Genomic DNA, 19,653 nt, shown 5'->3' on the forward strand with positions numbered 1-19,653 from the left:
TTCCTGAGACAATGCTACAGCAAGTCAGGAAAGATTTGATAGTTACATTCGTAAGGCAAAAAAGATATGTGGAGATTATATGGACTCCGACAGTCAATCGAAGATTGTGTGCGAAATTCCCTTAAGCTGTGACAGATGCGTATTGACAAAGACAGCACGTTAGTAAAAGAGTGCCTTAGGGAGGGCGCCAGTAAGGCCCAGAGTTAACACTATGCCAGCACCCACTTGGTTTCCTATGTTGCCTGATGCGGGTGAGTCTTTTCGCTCTAGAAAGTGTCCATCTTCTGGGGCAACAAGAACCGCATGGCAATGTTAGTGCTGCAGGAGTTCTTGATAAAGAGAAGAAGGCATATATATATATATATATATATATATATATATATATATATATATATATATATATATATATATATATATATATATATATATATATATTAACGCCCCTCTCTCAACCTTCTTCATAGTGACTTCAGATATTTCGATGGATGTAGTCGGGAACGACTTTTTATGGAAATGCAGCAGAAGCTAGGTAGCGAAGGGGACGAGACGGTCTTTTGCAGCATTGTGGTGAGGAGTGGTTCCGCGCAGCACTAACTGCTGCGCACGCTCTCTCCATCTTACCTTCTTCGCCACTCCGCACTCCTAGCCACCCCCCCCCCCCCCCAAAAAAAAAAGAATATACCCGCTCCTCGTGGCATGGGCAAAAAGCACAGTCTATTTCGCTTTCCTGCTTAGCGTGAGCTGCACTGCCTTAAAAAGTTGTCAGCGAAAATGTTTGTGGGCAGCGCTTCATCTTCAGCCTTCTCTTTTGGTGTGTTGGTTGTGTCGATCTCTCCCGTTAGCATCCCGTGCTGCTAAGTTACAGGCTTACACATCCTTCGTTCGTTCTATACTTGAATACGCTATCTGCTGGTTCTCTTGCACAACAGAACTAATAGCTTAACTAAAGGGTGTCCAGAGGATGGCAGTTCGATTTATTTATAACAAGTATAGAAGAAGAAACGACTCTCCAAGCCGTCTTCTTAGTCAAGATTGTCTTCCCATCGTCAGTAGTCGAACCCGATCCTTACGGATGAAGTTTCTTTCCTTACTTTTGATTGGAGCCCTTAAACTAGACGTAGACCAAGACCTGTCTCCTTCATTAATAGGAAACACGCGCACAGAACATACTGAACTTTTAACGGAATTTAGATTTTATTGTGACACTATTAGGTATTCTTATTTCCCACAAGCAGCCAGGGAATAGAAAGCACTAACAAATGATATAGTCAGCAGTCCATCACTAAATGAATTTCTTTCGTGGCTAAGTACAGCTCATCTTTCTTGATTCTTGTAAGGTATTTTCTTACAGCATTTTCATTAGTGTAATTTTTAGTGTTAGAATATTTACCAGAAGAACCGCCTTAGTTTCGCAGTTTGCCTTGTGCATTTGTGGCATCGTACCTCTTTTTTTTTTCAAACAAGACTGCTTCTCAGAATGTACTGCAGCCTTGGCACTCGAAATGCTGTCTTGTTGTGTGGCGGCAATGTCTTTTTTCAATTTATTTAAGTCTCTATGCCGGTATTTGTTCCAGTATTTTTGGGCTTCAATTTCGCCGTTTCCTCTAACAGCCTCGGATAAGAATAACTGTGTGATCCAAATAAAATAAAACAAAATAAATAAAAGTTCCTATTCCACTCTCCCGCCTTCATACCCCATTTCAGTCCGCCGGCACTCCATCAAAGGGAAAGTTGAAGTACCTCTCTTCGTTGCTCTGCGAATCCCCCTGCCACCGCCCTCCAACTACGGAAGCCTTGGGGCTCTCATTCTTTGCCTACAGTGCGTATCCTCTCTATTCCCGTGGTACCGTGTTCCCGCTGCCTATATTGAGAAGTCCCAAATCGCCGTTATTATTTGGCTATCCATTCTTCTGGAGCTCCTCTGCATCTACTTCACGTGCTTTCTTTCTTTGGCGCTTTCTTAAACTAGCCGTAAATTTTCATCGGTAGGACCAACTGATCTGCAGTGTCTTTAAACCCAATCTCTCCATTCCTTGGCGTTTGGTGCCTTTTATTCCTTTTTTTTTGCCTTTTAGCCGCATCTTTTTTCAGGACTCGCTCTCTGCCAAATAAAAAGCGGCGTTTACATAATTGCAACAGCGTCGCGAAGAGAGAAGTTTTCTCGCCTAAAGGCTCATTTCGTTATGAAGTCGCAGCTCACCACGCGCAGCGACCGCTCCGCCTGCTCACTCTGTTTCCCTTCGGTCGCACCCACGTAAACGCAGCTTGTGAATGAGCGCTCTGTGTGTGCCGTCCTGTTCTAGCCACGTCTCTATGCACTGCTTTTGCCATGTGGACATTTTTCTTCTAATGTTATGAGCCTAAACACTTTTGTGTCAGATTAAAGCACGGGGGTGAAAGAAAATTTCTTCACAATAACTACGTGATTTTCTCACATCTGCGACATTGTGGTTACCTAATTCGGGCGGCTAAGTGAAGAAATCAGCAAGAAAGAAGTGTGTTTCAAAGCTGATGTGAACAGCCCGCAAAAAACGAGAGGACAGCTACAGCAGTCATAAATTTCATATTTATAAATCTGAATACTGCTGCAACAGCAATCTCATTTGAGCTAGGTAGATGCAGACATGTTGAGATACGTTTCTGCCGATTCTCACTACGCGCTAAAATCGCAGCTCTCACAGCAGCAACAGACATGCAGCATTTATGTCTACGAGGTACAAAATTCGCACTTTGTCTGTTTTCGGCTGCTCTTATTGCACGATATTCACACGTTTGTTCGCATAGCTCGTACATGAGTACAGGCTTTTATCTTTTTCCCCAACAACTAAAAGGCACATAGAGGACAAGCGTGGTGTGTGTGCTTCTTATTGGACCACTTTTGTTGTCACCCAGCGAAGTGTCTTCATAGTGCAGTAATATTGGCCGACACGTTCAAATTTTTTTACAGGAGATAAGAAAATGATTTACACACCGATATAAAAATGGTGTCTGAAGTAAAATACCCGAATTTTTAGATTAAATGTCTGCTGTACAGGTAAAGCAAATTGGTAAAACAAGGAAAATCTTTAAGCTGGCCGCATGAAAATTGTTTGATAACGCTTACCTCGAATTCCTTGGAGATGAAAGTTTTCCCTGTAACAGGGTGTTTTGCCTTCAATTTCGGGTACAAGTTTAAGAACTCGTTGACAGACAACTTTCGGCTCACTGAACATGAAATTTCAACCATCATCTTGTGTGCAAACGCGTACTGCTCCTGAAACAGAAGCAGGAAGAATTTCGTTTAGATAACATTAGAAAAGTGAACAGTGAACACCCTACTGAAAAATGTATATATGTTTGAATGGGTCAGCAAATAGGATTATGGTACATTTTGTTTGGCTTTATAGGATGGACGTCCCAAAGCGGCTCAGTCTATGAGGGACGCCGTGGTGGAGGGCTCCGGATAATTTCGACTACCTGGGGTTCTTAACGAGCACTAACAGTGAACAGTACACGGACCTTTCACATTTTTCCTCCATCGAAGTGCTACCGTAGCGGGCGGATTCGAACCCACGACTTGCATGCACTGTTTGATGTAAGTGCACGGTAATTAAGCACGGGTAATCGAAGTTATACGGAGCCCTCCCCTAAGAAGTCACTCAAAGGCTGAATCGCTTAGAAGCTTCATCCTATAATGTTATACGAAATGTGCCATAATCCGATTTGTCGACCTGTTCAAACCTGTACACATTTTTCAATAGGGCAGGCCGATATCAGGAGCTACCATTGAAAAGATCGCCTCCGTAAAGTTGCCACTGCAGTCGCTTTAGTCTTCTTCAGCACATGTTCGGTAGTGGCGGCCAGATGAAGCGCAGAGCTCTTCTATTTCCTTTTAGCATCAATGTTTTCTGAGGGACAGAGGCAGTGATTGCAAGAAGTGAAAAATTACAGTCCCAGTTTACTGCACTGATGAACGGCGCGGTCTGAACTGTCGTTGAATTGTTGAACTGAATTTTACGCTAATCTAGATGATACTGAGAGTGTCAGATTTCAGCGAACTTGTATATTCGCTCTGGAGTGTCTTCAGTCAAGAACTGAGATTTAAAAAAAGTGACAGGAAACATACAAGAAAAACCGTAGAATATATTTGGTGCCTCATTCGCGTATCCTTGCGCTTACGCAGCAAGAATTACAGGGGACCCAGCGGGAGTCGCAAGGATCTTTCCCCCATTCAGTCAGTTTGAATTTTTCTGAACGCTCAACACTTCAGCGTTATACACGAGAACTAAGGATAACAGCGGTAAATATAGTAGTATTGTTCAGAGTGGTTTGAGAACAGTCTTGGTGCAGGTTTGCACATTAGATGTTTCAGAAAATGCACAATTAGTATAATAAAACTTATTAAAAAGAAAGCCGGAGAAATAACAATGAATATCAAACGATAGAGGTAGCAGCAAAAGGAAAAATTGTTAACTAAGCTTGCTCGCGTTCAAATAGAAACAATTAGCTGCACAAGGCCAACATAGCAGCAGCGGAAGGCTGCCAAAATTTCTAATGCACCCCAAGAAAAGACTAAGCTTTTCTAGGCAGTGAACAGTTGAGAAAGTTTTGTTCCACAAAAGCGGCCACCGAGTATTCAGGATCAAAAAAAGTAATGGTGCAAGGTAGGAAGTTGTACTCAGGCAAAGATGTTGAATTAGAAAACATTATATCTAGATGTGTGCTTAAGCATATAAACAAATTCTAAATCGATGGTTTTCATGTACGCCAAGTGCAACCTTAAACTTTAATAGTGGTCAAGCGAATGAATATGGAATTTGGATCGAGGGGAGTGAAATGTAATAATGGTTATATTAATATGATCACAGTGACTCATGTCGATTTTAATTACACCTGCGTGGAAGTCCTGACCTGTTGAAACGGTCCTATCATTCAAAAACTCGCGAATACACGATAAGTTTACATTCTACTAGTTGCATTCTCAGTAAAAGCTCCAGCCGATACATTCATCTAGAATATCTAGTGTTCACAGGTTTAATGACACATTGAAAGCAGTGGTTCTAAAGATGTAAAGTAGGAGGCAGTAGATTAAAATTATCGTTGGTACTTTCACACAATTTTATTCATCCTGACACGTTTCAATCAGAACGACAGACTGTCATGTCATAAAAACGAAAAGAACTCTCACCGCAGTTTCCACCATGTTCATTCTGCTGTGGCGTATAGCAATCAGTTGCTTGAGGAAATCCACTTCTCCCTCTGCCTCCGCTTGAGAGATCATGCTGTCAATGAGTATAAACGTCCCAGTCCTGCCGATGCTCTCTCTGAAGGAGAAGGAGTAGCTATATTTGAAACTTGCGAATTTCAATTGGGCAGGAGACTTCGCGCTATTCATTGGCACATGGTACTTATGTTTTGTGCATATTTTAACGAGGTGGTTCTCAGCCATAAATATACCTGCGACAGCCGAAGGAGCATAAGAGCAATTTAACAGGCCTTTCGAGCACCAGTCTGTAGAAAAAGAAGAATAGCAGACTATGCAACCGTAGATTGTATCCGAAGAACTAAACAACACACCAGGTATAACAAGACATGACACAGGACTTGCGCCTCTTATGGTTTTGTTTGGGTTATGAGGGTTTAACGTCACAAAGCGACTAAGGCTTCGAGGGATGCCGTAGTGAAATGCTCCGGAAATTTCTACAACTTAGGGTTTTTTAACGTGCACGGACATCGCACAGTACATAGGTTTCTACAATTTCGCCTCCATCGCGCCTCCTTTCGTATTCATACGCAGTTGGTTCCCAGCGTAAACTGCTGTTTATTAAAATGTACACAGTACTGAGCACACTAGAACGTTTAGAACGCCTCATTCCTCCAGTTTGTCCTTGTCATCGGCTTCTCCATTGCAACGCTACAAATGATACATTTCTAAAGAATGAAATTTGAAAGCAGCTTGAACCAAGTAATTACTGTTAAAATGATTACTCCAAGGTCACCTTAACCATGGCGGCCGCGTTTCCATGGAGGCGAAACTGAAAAGGGGCCTGTGTGCTGTCCGATGCTGGTGCACGTTGAAGATACCGATGTGGTCGAAATTATTTCCGGCACTACGCCACCTCTTTCTCTCTTTCTTCTTTTACTCACACCTTTTTTTTTCTGTTGCGCATCAATTCCGGAGCCCACCGACATATGTGATAAATTACTGCCCCATTTCCTTTCCTTAAAAACTAATTTCCATTTTTTTTCGGCGGTTAGGTGAATGAATTAGGGTTTGGGTTGAAGCCTACTCCGCCGTCATTTTCGACCGGCGCGAATAAACCTTAGTCCGCTCTCTGTATTTTATTCCCGCCTTTATCCCTTCCCTTACGGCGCATTCCGGGTGTCAACCAAAATATGCCAGACTGTTACTGCGTCATTTCCTTTCATAAAAAAAATGATTTCTATTTTCAAGATCACCTCGTCGTGTGCACAGACACCTTCGCGCCTTCGTGGCCAGCGAAAGCAGCTTGCTTCCAGCGGTGGCGACTGTCGCTGCCGTGCGCCTCCACAGCCAACAGCGCGTGAGCTAATTGGGCTCGTCCGCTACGGCGATGCTGCTGAGCATCCGATAGCGCTGGACATATTGGCAACCCTTGCTCCGCCGCCGCCCAGATACGCTCTGGTGTACAGCTTATGCACTGCTCTCATCCAGAAGCAGACCCGTGGTCATTGTTCCCTGCTGCTATGTGAGATCCGCGCGAGCCTCGAGAACCTACCGCAGTGCGAGTGCGCCATTAGCCCCGAGTGGCTGTCCGGACACTCCGTTATGCTGGGCAAAGAAAAAGCCAACGAACTCGCGACCACAGCACACCAGCTTCCTCCGAGCTACCCGGCCCTCGAGCTGGGTGCCATGCGCGTGGTCATCAGTGACCACCTTCGACAGCAGTACCCGAACCACGCATCACACGAGGTTAGCGCATCAACATAAGCAGCGGGCGCTGACTGACGCGGCTAGTGACGCTCGGATATTGAGCCAGAGCACCCCGGTTTGAAACCGAGTGCCGCAGCGGTGTTTCGATTGAAGTGAAACAAAAAAAAGGCGCTCGTGTGCTGCGCGCTGTCAGAGCACGATAAAGATCCCCACATCGTCCAAGGAAGAGGAAGAAATAAGTTTGTTATCCAACAGAAATGGCATTCCGCCAACCTCCTCGGCACTAGGCCGGGGAGGTAGGAGGCACCGCTATAGATCCTGGCCGGGATGTCTAGTGTCCCCGCGGCTTTTTCAGCCAGTCGGACGAAGCGGATCTGGAACACAGGGCCCAAACCACGCAGCAGGCTCTCCCACAATTCTTTACACTTTAAATTAAGCGCCCTCCCACGAGAATTTGGTCATTTCAAATTTATATGATGGGGGTGCCATCTCAACCCGCAGTGCCTACATCCGTCTGATCACACCTCCGGTAACATATGGTTTCCCAGGATTGGGTGTGGGCATGTGTATGCTTGGAGTCGTCTCCACGCGACTGACTGCGTATTATTTGAAGAGAGGTGTCGTGGTTGTACCAGCGTACGTTCCAGTCTGTAATGTTGAGTAATTTCCCAACATTTAGCCATGTGTTCACCGCTCCCTTTCCTGAGGGGTCCTCACTTCAAAGAATTGTTGTTCGTTCGAACTGAAGAAAAAGTGGAGCTATTGAATGCATTGGGGTGTTTGACTTCGTGAAGTGTATTTGTGTATTAATGCATACATGGGTAATTATGAGTAGGCAAATTTTGCAACAGGATTCGATAACAATAGCATTCTACTCCATAAAGCATTTTAATTGATTTTTTTTTCTCTCACAAAGTTGGACAGCCGAAAAGCCGGACTAGCCCATGACCGTAGTGATACTCTGAATCGCTTCTGACGAAGGACCATAGTGTTTGAACCTGACGCTGGTTAGAGCGTACAAGCCTTGAGTCGAACTCTTCACTGGGGAGTGAAACACGAACCACCTTTGCAGGCTGAGTTGTTCGAAACTGGGTTTGCCCCCGAAGGGGCGCAGCGGGGTTTGGGGAGCCTCCTCCAAGCACACACCCCTGAAGAAGCCGGGCGCCGGGCCGGGGGTGGCTTGTACCCATTTTTACCGGTGGGTGTCCGGCGGTGGGTTTCGAACCAGCCACCTCCCGCCTCTTGTGGCAACGCAATGCAGTCTATGTTGTAGAGATGAAAGTTGTGCTGATTTGCCACGAGGAAAGCTGAGGACGATGCCCAAGCTCAGATCAGGCATGGGCGCTCCTACTGAACCCCTTGAAGGAACGAACAACAGAGAGAGAAACCAAGAGACCCCACATCGCACACCACACGAATTACTGTTGTTGTTGTGACTGCAGGAAGAATGAAAAGGAAAGTACGCGGGCCTGCTCACTGGCTCAAGCTGAGCCACAATCACTGCCACGTGCGGAACGCGGCGTTTGGAGGCATCTGAGCGTCCGCGGTTCACATGCACTCAGCAAATTTTCTCCTTTATGATCGGACTAACCCATTCCAGCCATATGAAACTAGCGTCATGGGCCTCCGTTTCTCTTCAGGAACCTGCCGATACCAACCTTTCCCGATTTGGAACACATCAAAAAGCAAGTCCATATATTTTCCTCACCACGCTGAGCTAAGAGGCTAAGCCTCGCGGCGCAGCAGCCGACGATACTGAACCCCGCTATAGAAGAAGCTTCGCGCTCGGACAACCAGCGCGTCGGCGCCTAGACGGCGGCATGGAGCCAATTGTAGTAGAGGGAGAAGACATATCTCTCTCGGAACTTATCTCTATCAACGGCTGGCAATCAGCGCACGACATGCGAAGCTCCAATGGTAAATCCCCTCCCACCATAGCTCCAAAGCTGCCTCATGCCACGGCCGGGCGCCCACCCCGGCCATCTCAAATCTCTTCCCTACGCCACCCCAAGCTACCCGTCGACGACCATGAGATCATCCTCTGTCCCCGAGGCAGACGGCCTCAAACTTGCGACCGTGAGCGGCGCTGTGTCGCATGGGTCAGACACGATACTTTGTCGTCAATTTCGCTAGCACCAAGCTGCCCCGATACATGCGGTACTTGGGCTTTACCTTCGAAGTTTTTCCTTTCAAGAGATGCCGGGAGGTGTTTCAACGGTCGCAAGCTTCGCCACAGAGAGGGCGTGTGCTCTCAACCATGCCAACCCACTGGCCACCGCTGCGGCGTGGTCCATGAGCCCCACCCAACCAGCCGGCCAACTACACACCTGTCAAGCCAGGTGCGTCATGCGCCTTTGCACACAACGCACGTGTGCCCACATCCCACCCGCTGGAGACGCTGTAAACGCCGTTTCGTGGCCACCAACCGGCCAAATCATCCTATTCCTCTACGGATACTGACACTGACTCTGGAACCCTGTCACGTGGCCGCCGGTCCCATTCTCTAGGCCGCGGCAGCCAATAACGACCCCCAAGAGGTGACTCTTTCCTGCCACTGAGCGGCAGCGTGTCCAGCTTTCAAGAGCCATAGCCGCTCCTCATTACGCTCTCGGGATTCTCGGGCAAACTCCCAGACCAGGACACAGAGCAAGCCCGCCAAGCGGGTCGGATGGAATACTCCTCCACCACCTACAAGCCAACTGGCCAGCCCGCAGGTAACTTAACTGGCAGGCATGGTCAAACAACTGCAGCTCTAGTTGCCACATGCCAATGGCAAAATTCACAGCTTGGAGTCCGCACAGGCACAGCAAAGACCGCAACCGCAGCAGATGGCTCGTGTTCCCAACCCCGATCACACCAAAGACTCCGACATGGACACTGACCAGCCCAAATTTACAAAGCGCAAGACTTCCCCACCATCCACCTCCGGAAATCATGCCAAATTCGATGCATTTGACGTTCGCATCTCTAAAACAGAGGACGCACTCCAACGGCTGACCCTTCTACAGACCGTCTCATTGACGGCTGTGCCACCATGGCAGCCAATATCCACACTCTCATAATCTTGTCTCGAAAGCCTGACGGACACCCGCAAATGGTCGACCTCAACCCCCCCCCCCCCCCATCCCCCCGGCCCACTCAGTCGCCTGGTCCGACTTCCGCGCCCGAGAAAACAGCCGCGCGCGCGTGTGCTGGCGGTATTCTCAAAACCGCCATAGTGCTTCCGCAGCGCCCCGAACCCCACACGAAGCGCAATGGCTAACGCGCCCATCACGGTATGGCAGTGGAACTGCAGGGGTTTCAAGGCAAAGCAAAGAACCTTGGAGCATACCCTGCAGGCCCCGCCATACTCACCACACATTATCGCGCTCCAAGAAACCTACACCGACACCAAACGCACCAGCTATGCCGCCTACAACTAACCGGTGGCGCCGGATCTCCGCCCGAGCACCGCAATCCTCGTACACCGCTACCTCACAGCCAATCAGCTCGATCTGGACTACGCCGAAGTGCCGCACATTTTCGTGCAGGTCCTTCACAACAGCCGCACTTCCCGATAAATATCTTAAACAAGTGCAATAAAGTAGCCACTCTTCTCCGCAAAAACCTGTGCAGCCGCGCGGAACGAGATACTGCTTATCGTGGGCGACTTTAACGCACCGCACGCCGAGTGGGGCTACCCCCACAAAGCCTGTGCTCGCAAAGGAGCTAAGGTGTAGGAGGCAGCACAGACACTGGGTCTCACGCCACTCCTTGCCCCAAAGGACCCACTCGTTTCGGCAACAGTATCGCGCAAGACAAAGACATCCGGACCTCAAATTCGCTCGCAATATCCCAGGAGTGCACTGGTAAAATCTCAGTATGAACATAGGTACCGATCAATATGCTCTCAGCGCTACCTTTACTGCCCCGCACAGCTAGGCCCCCTCGTCGCACACACCAACTGGGACGCTTTCCGGTACGTGCGAGCTGAGCAAACGCACAGCCCCATAAACGACCTTGACACTTGCAGAGATACACTGCTTCACGATGCCGACAACGCCACCTCCATGGCCACTCAGGAGGAGGATGGCCAACCTATACCCCAAAATCATGCACATCTGGAAGGCCGAGTGCAGTCTACACGCTCGCTAGCTCCGACGCAAACACAACCGCCCTCTGCAGCTTCGGTGCGCTCGCCTCAAAAAAGAGACCGCAGCCTACTCTGCAGCACTCAGTCAGCAGCAATGCCACCAGACTTACGACGGCCTCAACGGGCAGCTAGGATGCAAGAACGCGTGGTTTCTGCTCAAGCACATGCTTGATCTGACACACACGAAGTCTGCATCCTACAAGAATCTCAATCGCGTCAAACACGCGTTTCAAGGCATCAAAGAGGAACTCCTCGTTACCTTAAAAGAGAAATACATGAGCACATCCAAAGAAATTCCCGTCCCTTCAGAATACATAGGATCTAAGTTCCCAAACATGGATGGAGACATCATGGCGTCGCAAGTCTGCGCCGCCCTCAACCACATCAAGACTACTGCGAGCGCAGGCGACGACCGCATCACCAAGAACATGCTACGCAAGCTCGACCACGATTCAGTCGAAGCGCTTGTGGACATTTTCGACCACCCCTGACATGAAGGTCGCCTTCTAGACTCCTGGAAGTAAGCCAAGGTAATTTTCATACCCAAACAAGGCAAATGACTCGGGCTGGGCAATCTCCGGCCCATCTCGCTCACGGCTTGCCTGCATGGGGAAGGTTATGGGGCGCATAAATCAACACAGACTTCACACCTACGTAGACAAGGAGGACCTCCTCCACCCATGACTGAATTCTGGGTTGGGCTGTCCATCCAGGACATCATGAGGTAGATACAACACGACATTCTCAAGCCGGGACCCACCCGGGCCTCACGCACCATTATCGGCCCCGACGTCAGACAGGCGTTCGACAACCTGTCGCACACATCTATGTTTACCAACCTCTCCCACATGAATGTAGGCACCCGCACCTCTAACTATAAAGCCAACTTTGTCCTCAACCCCACTGCAGAACTCCACATTAGAGACCTCTGCAGTGACAAAATCACAATGGGCACCCGGAGGACACCACAGGACTCCTTGTTCCCTTTTAATTTCACTATGCGAGGACTGCCCTTTCTTCTAAACACCATACCCCATATCACACTAATTATTCACCAAAAATATCACACTCTGGACCAACTCTGACTCGGATGGGGAGATACAAGATTCACTACAACAGGCAATCGACACCGTCCACGTTTTTGCGTAGGCAAACGATCTCGTTTGCGACCAGTCCCTTACCCACAAGAGCCGATGACGCCCCACATCGACACCCACCTCATACCTTCCGTGCAGCCCATCCGCGTGTGAGGTATTCTGTTGTAGAACAACACGCAGAACTCGGAAGCCATACAACGCCTCCGAACCACCGCCCACCAAATCAACGGCCTCAACTGCCGTATCGCCACTCGCCGCAGAGGCATGCGGGAGACCGACCTCTGACGCCTCACACAAGCTTTCCATCTTAGTAGGATTGTATGCTCATACCCCTATTACCACCTACGCCGCAAAGATAAAGAGGCGGTAAACAGCGTCATCCGCTGTGCGTACAAGGCAGCAATGGGCGGCGGCCCCAGTTCGCCAGCGCGAAACGTCTGCTCCTGTTTGTGGTATACAACACCCTCACAGAGCTTATCGAAGCACACAAGACTGCCCCGATACACCGCCTTTCTCGCACCAAACATGGTAGTTACAATCTCGACCCTCTTATCATCAACCCTACATATCACATCCACCCCACTTCTCCCTTGTTAACTCGAGTTTATAGTCGGCTGGTCGTCAAGAACATATGTTGCCCGGCCGTCACGATACGCGCCCTCAACTCAACACCCAGGCTGTGGACGACACGTACTCCGCCGGCGAACATGCCTTGTGCGTGGACGCGGCGAAATGCGACTCCCACACATACGTGGCATACACAGCCACGCCAACCACCGCCCTCATCGACGCCGCAACGGTGCGCACACACTCCCCCACCGCTGACGGAGAGTTCGCGATTGCGCTGGCCATCGCAGATCCCCGCAAACGCACGATTCTCAGTGAAACTAAACCAGCGATTCAAAATTTCTAATCGAACTCAAATTGTCTACCTACTGCACACATCCTCCGCGGGTGCACTCTCGACCGCCCTGTAAGCTTAGTGTGGGTACCAGCGCACGCGTGGAACTCTGGAAATGAAGGGGTCGACCGTTTTACCCGAGGCTTAACCAACCGACCAGCCGCCCCTCGAACCCGGATCCTCTCGCCGAGGCCCCCTTATCCTGTGCGGAAATCACCAACTTCCTCAAGGAGAGAAGACGTGTACTCGCGTCCGCACCCTGACCTCGACTGAAAGTAAGCAACCATGCTTCGCAGACTGCAGACCAATTCTATTCTCAGTCATTATAGACTATACCTCATCACTGATGGGGAATACGACCCCGTTTGTCCCAATTGCAACCACGGAGTGTTTGCAACTAAGGCACACATGTTCTGGGGATGCGAGGGTAACCCGCCCCAACAAGCGTTACTGACAACTCTCTGCGGAAAGTTCGATCCAACTTCTTCCAAGAGCAGACAAGAAGACAAAACTCACACTCGTCTCGTGCGCTCAAGACGTCGCGCCCACCCGGGGGCCACACTCGGCCCACCTGCCCTAGTTCCCAACTCTCAAGTGGAAAATAAACTCTCTCTCTCTCTATCATACTCTTGGAACAAAACTGTGTGCCCAGCACATTAATTACTACTTGGTACTGTGACAGGTGCTACCTCTTCAAAAAAATATTGAGCACTGCCGTAACTTCAGCGCACTCCGCCACCGAGCAGATGTGTTGTGCCCGGCCCCCAAGCAACGCCGCTGCCCCGACTGCGACCAAGTTGAACCCCCTGAGGGCTACTCTTGCAAGCCGCAATGCAATGTCTGCGGCAATGCACACCTGACAGCAGAGAGAACGTGCAATGCGCGCTTCCGCACCCAATATTGTGTCAAAAAGAGGAGCTTGGATGCCAAGCGAGCCGCCGAGTCAAACGCTAGCCATGCTCCCACCAGTCATGCTCCACCCGAGCACTACAGTCGCTCCACGACCTGCAAGCTCCAGGCTCCGTGGTTCACATCGAAGTCCTTTCCTGTGCTGCAGCCTGCTGCACCGAAACAGCCGTCCACCCTTTACAAGCCTAAGGCCAGGTCCCGCTTCTTGACCTGAACCAGGCCGCTACCACCTCCAGTCGCTCCGTGACCACCTGCCAAGGCTCCCGGCCGCTGCACCAGTGAGGTGAGGTGGGCAGGCGTAGTTTCCCAGGACTCCGCCAACCCGATCTATTCGCAGCTCTTGCGAGTCCGCGCGCAGCCTGCCTCCCTCGAAACCACCAACCTCCGCCTCTAGGCCAGCTGCATATCCACCATCAGGCCCAAACCCCTACCCCGGCACCAGCGGCCCCGACCGCTCCTACCCCCCCTCTCTCACCGCCACCTCTCCCTACTCACGAACCGCCGGCCAAGAAGCAGGGCGCAACACCCACTACCTCCCTGACCACACCAACCCCGGCCGAGAGAACCGCAGCCCTGCCTCCCAAATTCGAACAATTCATGGAGGCCAGAATTCAAGCCGCGGTGCAGACGTCTATCCAGGCCTTCACCAACCATTTCTTGAACCTCACCGCCGCTATAGACGAATTTTCTCGCCAAATTGACGAGCGATTTAAGGAGCAAGAGTCTCGCCACGAGACAGCCTGTACTGCCGTGCGGCCTAAAAAGAAAGCCCGGCTCCACACTGTCTCCAACTCCTACACTGCAAACGAAAGCTTCAGTCATGGCGAGACCACGCACTACCGCACCATCTGGCAGTGGAACTCTCGAGACTTTGGTTAAAAGTGGGAACTGCTTCTCCAGCTGGCATCTCGGGCAGACGGCCCCAATGGGCTCGCGCTGCAAGAACCCTCCAATCCCCTAACCCTACCCAGCTACGTGCCTATAATCCCCATTTCTCCTACACCCCATCGGGCTGCATTTCTTGTATCCGTGCGCTCGCTACTATCTCCCAGTCCATAGACGTCCCGAAATAGATCATCTCTTCATCGAACTTGTGCCGCAGTGCACTCGGGATACTCGTCTCTTCATTTTAAACGTACACAGCCATCCGAAGTTTCTGTGGCACGACTTCGACCCCCTATTCACGCTTGCCAAGCGAGCCGCACACATATGCTCCCTCCTGATTGTAGGGGACGTCAACGCCCCGCACACGGTCTGGGGCTACACAGCCGACAAACCCTAGGGCCGCAGGGTACGGCTCGCAGATCAGCAGGCTGGTTTCTCCCTACTCACAGACCCCAACACCCCTACTAGCATTGGGAACAGCGTCTGCGCAGACACTACTCTTGACCTTCCTTCACCGGCCGCTTCCCTCACGCTGCGTCATCTAACACCCAGGGGAATCTGGGTGCTGGTCACAACATTATCGAGATTGTCCTACAAGCAGGCTAACACACAAACCCTTCCTGGTGGTACCATCACGATGTGGGACTCCGTACCTCCCGAACAGCCCGCACTCTAGACACCATCTCAGACATAGCTACATAGTGAGATCAACTCCGGCGTGAAGTCTGCGCCATGACTCGCTCCCTCCCAGAGGACTGCCCTGCACACATGATGGATTCCGATTCCTGCCCCTATTGGAGGCCAATGCGGGTCTCGAACAGTGGTGGCGGCGTCTGCGCTGGAATAGAACACTCAGACGCCGGTTGGTCCGCCTCAACAGGGACATTGAGACGCCTGCAGCGGCTCTGTCTCGCCAAAATTGGGAACCCCTCTGCATAAGGCTGGACGGCAATATGAGCCTGCCCAAGACTTGGAGCCTATTCCGATATCTGACTGATTCTTAGTCCAAAAAACACCAGACATAGCCTCATAAAGCTCATATACACAACCGAGGTCTCCCCGCAGGAGCCCCTCAAGGAGCAGGAACCCTTTGCAGGCTCCCCCAACGACGTTCTCGACCAACCGATAGCCAGGTGGAAGTTAGGGCAAAACAAAGCACCTCAACACGTCCTCAGCTGCTGGCCGCTACGCAGTGCGTAACAAGGCACTCCGCGACCTCAATTCCTTTCCGTCAAAGCCATAATTAACCGACTACTTCAACGAATTCTGGCTGCGCGGAGGCCTCCCACCTCAGGTGGAAAGACGCTAAATTAGTCTTTCTTCAAAAATTCGGCAAATCACTTCTCCGCGCTAACCTACGTCGCATCTCCCTTACGTCGTGTGTGGGAAAGCTCACGGAGCTCGGTCTCCAGACTCGGCCCGCCCGGTATTTGGAGGACGACAACCTCATGCCTTCGTGCATGCTTGGTTTCCGCCCGGGCTTTTCCACTCAGGACGTCTTTGAACAACTAAAGCACCACTTCCGTGAGTCCCCCGTGGGCGACACCAAGGCTATCCTCGGCGTCAACATAACAAAAATTTTCGACAACGTTACCAACACAGCCGTCCTAGAAGGCCTCCACGCCTTAGGCGTAGGCCCACGGATGTACAACTACGTCCGCGATTTCCTCTCCGAACGCACAGCCATACTTACCCTGCGTGACCGCCGACTGCCCTCTCTCACTCGGAGCACGGGGAACTCCTCAGGGTTCACCTCTTTACCATAGCCCTACTCCAACTCCCTCACGAACTCTCCCAAGTACTCACCATACATTTCAGGCTCTAAGCTGACGACACCGCTGTCTGGACTAATCGAGGCAGCGACGACGACATGGAACAAAGCCTACAGTCGTTCCCCGAAATAATCGACTCACGCTCGCGCGCATGGCCTAGCCTGCTCTCTTTCCAAATCAGAACTGTTCCCCTATCGCACCAGGCCGCACGATACCGCCAACCCTCCCATCTTACTCACTCAAGGGCACCACCCCAATCCCCTGGTCTCTGATATACGCATCCTGGTCCCCGCCCTTACTCCCACGGCGCGCACGGCAACGCCATCTGAGCTCTCCAGACCCAAACCCAGCAAGATATCCTTCTCATTCGGCGCGTGGAAAACCGGCGCGCGGTCTGCGAGAGCGGAACGCTCTCCGCTTCACCCAAGCTTACATCACAGGCCGCATGGTGCACTCATTCCCCTACCTCCCCTTAAAGCAGAAGGAGAGGGACCGCATCAGTGCTCTCCTCAGGAGCTGCACGAAGGTTGCCCTCCGCCTACCCCCCAGCACCTCTACTGCCCGACTCCTCAACCTCAGTACCATAACACGTTTGAGGAGCTGCAGAGGCCACCCTAATAACACAGCTAACTCACCTGTCGCGTACTATGGCAAGCCGCAGTTTACTCTGCCAGCTAGGCATCGCCCAGGTCACCCATCCTACCGAGGGGGTTCCCCTACCTTCAGACCTACGCTCCCATCTCATCCTTCCCATCCTTAAGAGCATGCACTACGAGCACGACTGAGAACGCAGGGCAGCAAGCGCCAAATCCCTGCACAAACTGTACGGCGAAAGTTCCGAAGTAGCCTACGTGCGCGTGACAGCGTACTCGTCGGGCTTGCCCATGGTCCTCGCCGACGCTAACGATCAGGTCCGATTACTCGCATCAGTATCCATTACCACAGACTGATCCGAAAATGCAGATGAAGCGGCCATGGCGCCCGCTTTCATCTGCACCGCTGCCACCAAAATTCTCTCCGACTCAAAATCCGCCCTATCCAATTTCGGCTCGGCGTTTACGCATCTGGAACCCTAGCCGTCCCGTTCCTTTTATTAGGACTTCCGCGCACGCAGGTCACCCGGGTAACGAGAAGATCCACTCTATCGCCCAAAGTTTCACTTTCCAGGCCGGAGTGGGACCTCTTCCGCCATCCCAGGAGCGTCTGCTTACGTTCAGAGATATTCTTAGTTACTACCAAGATACCTGGCGCGTTTACTAACCGCCGGCTCTCTCCCTAACCGTAACCCAGGACTCCTGCTGGCGCAGACTCCAGACCCCTTCTGCTCCCTACCCTATTCCCCTTCATGCCCACTACCCCATCACTTTCTTTCCTCCTTTAAGCTCCGCCGGAAACCGAGAGACTTTCTTCACATCCTCCTCACTTGTCCTACCTTCCCACACCCTCCATCCCCAACCATGGTAGAGTAATACAGGGAGACTCTCCTGGCCTGCTCCTCTGGTGCTGACCAGCGCCGGATAATTACCGACGCCCTGAAGCGGATAACCGTCCAAGGGCTCTTCTTCGTCCTGTAAATGTTGCTCCTGAAGGGATGCTAAGGGGTTTGTTCCACTTTGTATTGCTTGGTAATAAAAGTTTGCACCACCCCGCTGCCACGTGCAGACAATAGGAGAGTTGAAACGGTAATGAGAGGAAAGATTGAAAGGACGCGCGCCGCAACAACTGCGCCATGTTCGAAGCGACGACGACGGTCAAGCTACAGATACCGCCGATGACAACGAGCACTCGCGACATGTGCTAGAGCTCCTAGATTCCATCCCCGTAGGGCCAAAAAGCCACGTCTCCCACAGGGGTCCAACCACACGGGTACAGCCGCACGCCTTTTGTGCTGTCGGCCACGTATCACATCCCTATGAGACGCGAGGTGGCAGGCCGGCCGCGTGTACAACACGTGACAAAAACTTCCATCGCGCGCTTTGATGGCCAGTTCAGATTCACGCGCGTCTGAGATGGTACCTTGAGTGGTGACTGCTGCGACGCCATAGGGCGTTCGTTTCGCTGTGTGGAGAACAGCTCGACTGGCTCAAGGCCTCTCATACGGCATTGCAGGTCTTGTTACAACAGCCCGTTTGCCGCCCGAAGAGATCACGAAGGGCTTGCTTTGACGCTACTCTCCGCAGTGGCTGTCCAGTGCGTATTCTGGCGAACAGACGCTCACATCACAGCCGTTTACGTTGCACGCGTTCATGGGCGTCTCATCTGCTTACACCATGCACCACCGCTGGCACTGTGCACTTTCTTTCATGTCCCGTCGATTGCAGAGAAGAGTGACAAGCCACTTATCATCGCCCGTCCGCCGCCCGAAAAAGTCACGAAGTTTTGCTGACAAGCTGCTTCTTGAGTGACCATGTTGCGCTGCCGTTTTCCTACTTCGCCTGACGACTTGCGGTGAAGGTCAAAGGCCGTTGCTTCTCTTCTGCCCGACTTAAGTGGTGAGGAACGCGAGCTACACTCAGGGCACTCAGTCCTACCGACGTTCGCCAGGTCAATTATTTGCAAATAATTGCTGGTGGTTTAGAAGTGGTTACCTCTCGTCGAAAGCGAAAAGCCGCATCTTTTTGGCTACGTAAATGGTCGAGCGACTGGCGGTTTCCATTGATAGCCATACTGACATACACACTGTAGAAGGCATTTTTTTATTTGTTATACATCTTCCTTCCTTGGAAAGGACATAAACTGCGCGACCATGGCTTCTCGGTGCGCGGCTACGGCAAAATGTTCATCTTCCTTCATCGCTCCAAGCGTCTCGTAGTGAGCGCGCACACATGCGCTTATGCGTTATTGTGCATTTTTATCGTGAAGACTTTCAAAAATATCCGCGCCTCAAGCGCTGGCTCATTTGCGGTAAAACCGCACAAAGAGCGTGCGTATTATCGTAAGTTTTGTAATGTCGCTAGTTTTACAACGGTATTTGCTGAGTTGAGCCGTGCATGATGCGAAAACGTAATCGTCTGCGTCGAGATCGGCGAACCGAGACCCAGCGAAACAAATGACGGCAGTGACGC

General features: G+C 51.0%; 1 protein-coding gene across 2 annotated transcripts in view; it reads right to left on the reverse strand.

The window, feature by feature from the left end:
• The window catches only part of LOC144110430 (receptor-type tyrosine-protein phosphatase mu-like), a 198,817-nt gene that overhangs the window by 18,447 nt on the left and 160,717 nt on the right, over positions 1-19,653 (reverse strand). For both annotated transcript variants that reach the window (XM_077643324.1, XM_077643323.1), the window contains 2 exons: positions 5,168-5,303; positions 3,104-3,253 (listed from right to left, as the gene is read on the reverse strand). In XM_077643324.1, coding sequence (XP_077499450.1) covers positions 3,104-3,253; positions 5,168-5,303 — 286 coding nt within the window. The remainder of the gene's footprint in view (positions 1-3,103; positions 3,254-5,167; positions 5,304-19,653) is intronic.

This window comes from Amblyomma americanum, chromosome 11, assembly GCF_052857255.1.
Source record: "Amblyomma americanum isolate KBUSLIRL-KWMA chromosome 11, ASM5285725v1, whole genome shotgun sequence".
NCBI classification, from domain to species: domain Eukaryota; kingdom Metazoa; phylum Arthropoda; class Arachnida; order Ixodida; family Ixodidae; genus Amblyomma; species Amblyomma americanum.